The sequence below is a fragment of the Pezoporus wallicus genome, unplaced genomic scaffold, assembly GCF_028554395.1.
Source record: "Pezoporus wallicus isolate ANWC-B61680 ecotype Strahan unplaced genomic scaffold, APGP_CSIRO_Pwel_v1 contig_1181, whole genome shotgun sequence".
NCBI classification, from domain to species: Eukaryota; Metazoa; Chordata; class Aves; order Psittaciformes; family Psittacidae; genus Pezoporus; species Pezoporus wallicus.
The window spans coordinates 6,398,662-6,407,160 of NW_026641428.1; the positions used below are offsets into that span (position 1 = coordinate 6,398,662).

General features: G+C 44.2%; 1 protein-coding gene across 1 annotated transcript; it reads right to left on the reverse strand.

The window, feature by feature from the left end:
• Positions 1–4,428: 4,428 nt before the first annotated feature.
• Positions 4,429–7,938, reverse strand: ATP5MC3 (ATP synthase membrane subunit c locus 3). The gene is made up of 5 exons (XM_057423767.1): positions 7,809–7,938; positions 7,646–7,723; positions 6,599–6,676; positions 6,037–6,230; positions 4,429–4,673 (listed from the first exon to the last, which is right to left on the reverse strand). Exons 2-5 carry the CDS (start codon positions 7,682–7,684, stop codon positions 4,559–4,561), a joined length of 426 nt encoding a protein of 141 aa, XP_057279750.1. The 5' UTR covers positions 7,685–7,723; positions 7,809–7,938; the 3' UTR covers positions 4,429–4,558.
• Positions 7,939–8,499: the final 561 nt, after the last annotated feature.

The following is an 8,499-nucleotide window of genomic DNA, read 5'->3' on the forward strand; positions in this document are numbered from 1 at the left end:
AGGGAGGGCGGGGCGGAGGGGAGGGCTGTGCCGCGGTGCCGGTTGGGCGCTGCCGCCGGTGAGGCTGGAAGCGCCCAGTGGCCGGGTGCGGCTGAGGGGGCGTGAGGCGTGTGTCCCGGGTATAGTGCTAACTGCAGGTTCTGCGCCCAGCGTGCAGAGCAGAAATGCACCCCTGAGTCTGCCAGGGAGCCCAGCCGGTGTGGCTGGCTGAAGACCTCGCCGGCCACACTGGTAACGCTGCCGGGGGTAGAGGATATGTGCAGCTATGCCGGGTGGGCAGCGCGGAGGATGAGGCTCCCATGCTCTGCTGCTGGCTCTCCAGGAGTGCTGTTGCTGCGAGGGGAAGGCAGCAGAAAGCGGTTAGAGCCTAAATCGCTGTAAGGCTTTGCTCAGCAACAGCTCTTGGTGCGCTGGAGACGTCTAACTTTAGGAATAATCAGCCCTCCACACCCGTGTACTGGCTCTATTCCTCTGGCTTCCCCGTCTCTGTGCATCACAGCTCCCATGTCAGGAGCTAGGTGTGTGCCTGAAGCCAGGGTTCTCCTAAACGTCCAGCGGATTTAACATTGTACCAAACCCGCTGCAGCACTATACAACGAAGGGAAGTACATAAATTTTACAAACGAGGAACTGGAAGCATTTTGCATTAATTAAAAACCCATCATTATATATGATATGTGCTGAAACAGTTCAGCCACTATGTACCTTGAATCACAGATGAAGTTTTAATTCTCTGCCTGTGTATCACCTGGAATTGTCTTACTCCAAGACCGATCTGAGAGTGTGAAAATATGAGTAACAACAACAAAAATACAAAATTTTAAAATAGTAGCATTAGTTCCAGGAAATTACGTTTTGTCTAGGTTTCCCTGAACTTACAAAAGACAATATGGTATGTTTCATTTCTTGCAAATTATTTTTGTGCAACAATTTTGCAAAGTTAAGATAAGGTGGGATAAAAACCAGTGCGTAAAAGTACATGTTTCCTTAAAGGTGGAATTACTCTTTACTGTGAGCATGTTGCAAAGGGTTTAAATATGAGTGCAGAAAAACAGGAATAAAGATCATATTTCTTCACAAAGCAACTTAAAGCTGTATGTAAACAAGTATTTTGCAGTGGTTTAGCTCTACCATCACATGGCAACATAGGCCCTGAACAAAAACCTGAACCACAGGTTGCCTTTCTTCCTTCTAAAATTGGTGCAAAAAAAAAACCACCCATAAATGGAGTGAAAGCGGGGGGGGGGGGGGAAAGCAAGCAAAAAGAAAAAAAAAAGCAGCAGGATGAATCACTTTTTTACCTGCAGCAATAACTTAAGAGTGTAATTTGTAACACAAACATTTCCTTCATTATACGTTAGGATAATGCTATTGTGCTCATCGCTTTCAGAGGTGGCATGCTGTCTGATCTATTGGGACAGCAGCCAGCAGACACAATGCAAATCTTTGCTTCAGCTTCAACAATGAAACATGAAGAGTCTTTGGATCTGGAGAACCTACAGTGCAGATTTCCATGAACTGACAGTCTTTAAGGTCAGTACAGTCCATGGCAAAAGAAACTGAAAAAGGTTTCAGGGAAGTGAAACCTATAGCCTCACCTCATGGAATTTTCAATCTGTTTTCTCTAACCTATGAAAAAAGACTTCTTGATATAAACTTTTAAGGAGAAGTTAAGTTTGGGTTCAGACTTAAACAGGGAAGATTTAGGTTGGATATAAGAAAATATTTTATTGTGAGAGTGGTGAGCCACTGGCACAGGTTACCCAGAGAAGCTGTGGCTGCCCCATCCCTGCCAGTGTGCAAGGTCATGTTGGACAGGACTTTAACCAACCTGGTCTAGTGGAAAGTGCCCCTGCCCATATCAGGGGTATTGGAACTAGATAACCTTAATGTCCTTTCCAACCCAAACCATTCTATGATTCTGTAAGAGTCCTGCTGCTGCCTCATCACTCAATGCAAAGAGGTTGGGAGAATTTTGGTTTGGGGTGAGGGTTTATCGTGGCTTTTGTTTTTTATTTTGGTAAAAAAAAATTTGATCTTTTACACATTTGTCTCTTTTATGAACATTTTATGAAAACTGAAGAGTATCTTCTGTCTTTGTAAGACCACTCAAACTGACCAAATGCTTAAGTAACCACTGAAACTACACTGTTTTACAAGAACAAGATAAATACAGAAATGGAAAAAGGCAGCAATGTGCCCTGTGATCATTCAGATGTGAAAATCCACCCATTGCTTGTCTCTAAGCCCCTTATTGTCTATAACGAAGATAATCCTCTGTGTGAAGGTTTGTTGCCATGTTTTGAAGAGTCCTTGATTCGTCTCTATCTGTAACACTGAGATCTGATTCTTTTGAGATTGACATAACCAAACAGCAAGTTTGCTTGGGTTTTGCCCATGCTCACCAGTCTAAGAGTGAGTTAGAACATAACAAGCTTGGGGAGACGCTACTACTAAGACAGGCTTCACATCCGTATACAGGATCACCTGAGATGTCCGCTGCCTTTCACACGGCTGATCATAGAGAAAGGGGTACATGCTGACAGGGTGAACTGCATGGGAAAAGATGGGATGTAAATCCAGAAGTTATTCAAAACTTGGTGACTCCTGTGGCTTTCTTATTGAGGTTACAGAGCAATAGCTTAGCCAGATCTTCCTACACCAAACACAATCACAACTCAGCAGAACCATTTTATATGGTTCAAATAATTTGGTAAGTACAATTAACAGACTTGGAGCTAGACTTGACCAAGACAAGTCTGAATATACTTGTTTGATCAAAGCTGGAATTAAGCTACCTCATTAGACTACCTCCACAATATTAGCAAATATGGATTGCCACCTCAAATGCCTGCAGAGATCCCTACAGTACTGAAAGGACAGAGCAAAGTTTACCTACCAGAAGCACAGAAGTACACAGATGAGCTTTAGTCTAGAATTCTAATGATCGTTATCTACCTTTCATCCAAGGCAAATGCACTGTATGTCAGCTCTGTAACAAAACAACTTATGAGAATGAACAGTAGGCTGGTAAACACTGTGAGCATAAACCACATGGAAGATAACTGCAGTATGATTTACCTCCTAACCCTCCCTCAACCCTGCAGAAAAACCCACTTCCAGACCTAGTCATATAAGGCACTACTGTGCTATAGCTGAATATTTAAAGATGCTGCACATTCTACACTCCTAAACCTCACATATATAAATGGATGCTCTGTCTACACAGCAACTTTTAATCCTTTTGAGATGACTATGTTCTCCTAAGAACGTATGGGGAGATGAACTTCTCATGCTAGGTTCAAGTTAGGCTACATGAATCATAGACTCATTCAGGACCACCAAGTCTCCCACTAAACTATGTCTATGAACACGTGGTATTTGAATTTGGATGAAAATAAAAATCTTACCTGCACCTTGCAATGGTCTGAGAGCCACTAGTCATTTCTCCATTTCCTCAGGGATAGGCAGCTTACATTAAAAACTTTCCTAGATCTAATTCAGTAATCACTCATTTAACAGTAAGTTGACAAAGCTTATAATAAGCTTACCCATGTTGTTCCAAAGTACAGCTTACACTTGTTGAATGATCAGATATATTACTTAATATTCTGAATAAAGCTTGAGATGCTATCACCTCCCCTACCAGATTAGCATATAGTAGCACACAGCATGTTGCTGTAAGCATAGACAACACCGTAAATGCATTTAGATTGTTAAGACAGATACAGTGAGAAGCAAAGCTAGATAACTGCAGGTATTTTCTTAATAGAAATGCTTTGATCCTACTGCTACTAAAAGAATTTGAGAATGCAAGGCTGACTTAACAAAATTAGGAAGCTGGAAGTTCTCCCTTTTAATTACCTGATGCCAAGAATGCAGAAACTAAGTAAGAGTGTAGTATCAATGTGCCACAATTCCAGACCACCTAAAAATGTGGATCACCTGAAGAAGCTGTTAGTTTAGTTCAACTGGAACACTGGTCAGACCCAAGTGGAAATATTTTACCATGGTGATCAAAATTTATCATGTAACTGAAAACTTACGCAGTGAACTCTCCCATCACTGTGGATTTGTGTTTAGCTCCTTCTAGCAAAAGGCGCCAGAACACGTTACATGCCAACCAGCCTGAGAGAAAAACTGTGCAGAAACGGATCTGGGTAAGTTTGAAATGCAAGTGAAGGAACAAGGCCAGCAGTACAGCCTTTCAAATGTAATCTGTGTAACCTTTGATTTTCAAGGATATGCCACATTAACTTTAACAGACAAGTAACATGCCCATATACATTAATAAATGTTTGACTTGAAGTCATTATTTGAAGGGTTCTATGTGATATGTCATTATAAGGAGAAATCCGTGGTGACTGAATGACAAGATGCTGTCTTCCAGATACCCTAGCGAGAAAGATAATAAATGCAGGCAACAGGTTGACAGTTAAAGTTGTTATCTTTAATGAAATGACTTCGGAAATAGCATCAATTTCCATGATACCAACATTTTGGGAGTCCCATAAAATGCAGTTACATTCCAATGCCAGTATTACAGGCAGATCTCCTTTCACATGGCAAATAAGATCAAGAAAGCAACCATCAGACAGAAGAGACCCATAGCTTCAGACAGGGCGAATCCCAGGATAGCATATGAGAACAGCTGCTGCTTCAGAGAAGGATTTCTAAAAGAAAGCGAAGGTGTAAGTCCTTTTAATCTTTACAATTAAGATGTTTTTCACACAGTTTAATGCATCTGACAGATTCAGAACCTCATACTTCCTTGCCACATATTCCGTAACAGGAAAATCCCATAAATCTAAGCAGAAGTAATTTTTAGCAAGGATCTTACTGAAGACAAATGAGTTGGCAACTAAGACTAGATTCAGGTTATGCAGACTTTTTATGGCTGTTCCAAATAAGCACAGTTTTTGTTGACTACATTCCTATATGCTTTTGAATTTGACTTCTCCACATCCTCCCACGCAGGAACTGTCAGCATTATGTTTTGTAAATTTCACATCTGTGACACAAAAACTATATTCCAAGGAAGTTTGTGTGTAGCATTTTAAGTAAGTCTAACACAAATACAGGAACTGAAACCACCTAGACCAAAAAAAAAAAACAAACTACACAGCAGTTTGTTTCAAAAATGCAATGAATCATCTCTCCAAGTGTGTGGAAGAGTAGAAAAAACCTTCAATATGAAGTAATATTCTACAACCTCTTATTGACATGTTCATGCCAAATTAAGGAGACATTAGTTTTGTACTGAAAATACTTGTATTTCTTCAAGTGGAAGGTGAACTTCCTCGTCTTCAGTAGAGCTTAAAAATCTTTATTAAGAAATAAGACATTGTCTTACCTGGCTGAAAGAGCAAAGAACATGAAACAGTCTGTTAAAAGCTTTTTTTATGTCAGTATCAAGTCTGCTCTTCCATGATACCACGTGAACTATTTCTACTACACAAACACTGTAAACTTATCTGGAAGAAGCTCATCCCTACTATAAAATTCCCACCCCCTTCAGATTTCATTCTATAAAACAGTTACACAGCCTGAGATACAAAGCTGATTGTGTCAGAAAAATGAATTAAGCACCAATTTCTAAGCAACAATCCTGACTACAAAGTCTAAAGCATACAAACTCACATTGCTTATTACCAGTTTTCATGCAGTCTCTCTTTAGGACCTCTCCCCTCACATGGGGAAAAAAAAATCTCCAAGCTAGATTTTTAGTTCAGTTTTGGAACTGAATGCTGAAACACGACTTTGGTGATCAGAACATCAACAAAGTCTAATAATCTCACTTTTTTCATGTCTCTTCTCTAGGTAGGAGTTTACAAAATTCTGAATTTAACAATGGAGGCATCCCAATGAATGCAGTTTCATATTATTCTATTTAGCCATGTTTATCACTAACAGTAATTATTAACAGAACTTATTTTAGTGCCATCATCCTTATTACCACTTGGCTTATCTGGGGAGTGCTGTCTCAACATATACCTGCATGCAATTAGAGAGCTTTGTAAGACAGAGATTGATTACCTGGCATAACCAATGATTAGACTACCGAAGACTGTTCCAATACCAGCACCAGAACCAGCCACACCTACTGTGGCAGCACCAGCACCAATAAATTTGGCAGCAGTGTCAATGTCCCTGCTGATAGCACTAGTCTGGAATTCTCTAAGTGCTAGTCGGGAGACAGTATTTTGGGCCCCATTAAGTGTTGAGTTGCCCTAAGAAAACAAAACATGAAAAAGATTATATTCAGACAGAGATCATCACCTATGACCACTTTAATAGTGTTATTTTGCAGTTTCAAAAGTTGTATTAGATCCAATGTCTAGCTGCTCTTCCAAGTGATGAGACTATACTAAGAGTTAAAAAAACTTCAGTGTTACCTGTTCCACACGAAAGCAATCAAATTTAAATATAAAAGACTTTTCAGGGGAAACAGCAGGACAGCAACGGGTATTATGAGGTGTTTGACTTAAAGCAAGTTTCATACTATAGGTATTTGAGTTAGTACAAGTGAACTCTAGGTTGAGGACATTTAGGCTCACCAGGTAATTTAGGAAGATACAGAATTTTGTTTATAAGGTACCTCTCCATTCTTGACCTCTGGCCTAGACAACACAGATGCCGAAATTGGTCTGTACAAGATTCTTGATCCAGCACGGATCTGCAAGAGGAGGAAAAAAGCTATTAAAACCCCCACATTTGATCACAGCTGTTCCAATACAATAGCCTGTAAGATTCTAAGGCTATTAGCTACTAAGCCATTTGTCTTACTCGAAAAACAGCAATCTTTGCATATCTGGATATACAATAAAAGCCACAGAAGCGAACACAACCATGAAACCTGATAGTACTGTTCTCAGGAGACATTATTGTGAATAGTTATGTCATTCAATGAACCTGTACATGATTTATACTGAGAGAAAATACAGCACAACAGCAACAAAAAAGTAGGCAAACCAGCAGGCAGCAATACACATTTTGAAATAAAAACCCAAAAGCCATCAAAATTAATTCTAAAATTATTAAATGCACAGACATAACATAGGCTTTTAAATCGTCAGGCATAAATGAATGAACCGTCTTTCACAAGCGGCTTGCATATGTCCTTGGGCTTCCAGCAGACTAAGGTCATATCGGCTCGTGCAGAGAGCTCTTCCTACAGGGTAAACCCGCGCCTACACCCTGCAAAACGAGACGTTCTGCAGGCTAGCGAGGGCGTTTTCAAGCAGGACAGCCCCTTGTCTTTGCAAGGGCAAAAAAATCCCGGCCTTGCATTGGACAAGCAACAGGCTAGAGTTTGACCTACAGCAAGGTGCAGAGCGCACCAGGCCCAAGAGCTTTTCGATGAGCTGCCCTCCCCCTTCATCGCCCGTGCGGGAAGGCCCCTCACCTTGGCAAAGGACTCTGCCCCACACGAAGGAAGCGGGAAGGAGAACCCGGGCCCACCGCAGCCCCCTTCACCCTTTCGCACTCGGCCGGGCAGCCCCACGTACTAACTCGTCTCAGGGGCCTACCGAGGGCCTCACGGACCCGATCGACTACCGGGCGCCCCGCGATCATCGCCGCCGCCCGGGACACGGCATTCGAAGCGGCCCCGGCGCCCCCCGTGGGCCTGGGCGCCCCCACTCACCAGGGAGGGCGAGGCGGCGAGCTTGGCGCAAGCGAACATCTTAGGGGGCGGCGTCCCGGGGCCCACAGTCCGGTGTCTCTGCAGAGAAAGGGGAGAGGGTGAGGAAGCCGCGGCGACAGAGAGAGGAGGCGATGATCGCGGATAGCGCAGCGCTCCTTCTCACCCGCTCCGGCTGCCGCACCTCAAACCCGACAGACTGGGACTTCTACGCGCAGGCGCGGGGGGCCGGCGGGAAGCGCCCGGATGCAGCGCAGCGGAAGGAGGCGGACCGCCCCGCCAAGGTCACTTTGTATCCGCTCCATTGGCGGCCGGGGGCGCGTAGCCCTCGCTCTGGCGCAGCCGCAGTCGCGCTGTGCCCGCCTCGCCTCGCCGCGGCGGGGCGGTGACGTGTCTGGTGCGGCGTTCAATGGCAGGCGGGGACGTTAGGCCGGGCCTAGCGCCCGCGCTTGGGGTGGCGCGGGCTGGAGGCCTGGGGCCGCGGCAGGGCAGCAGCACGGCCAGGGAGCTTCTCCTCCCTGGTGCGGAGGAAGCGCGTTAACGGGGAGAGATTTAAAGCGCTGCGGTGTGCTCCACTGAGGGGAAGGAGGTGCCAGGGCACTGCGGAGCCAGGCAGAGCAACCCCGCCCCGGCGTGGCAGCGCCTGTCGGGGTGCGGGACGGGACGCTCACGGGCTGCAGAAGCGAATCCGTAACGCCTCAGGTCCCAGCGTGGCAATGGTCACAGGCAGAAAAATAGTCCGAGTCTGGGAACACCTGGAGTGTTCAAAACATCCCTGCTATTAAGTCGGTTTTGTACGATGAGCAGGTTCACATGCAAATAATGAAGAAATCCTTTTTAGTCAAGCTTAATCACAG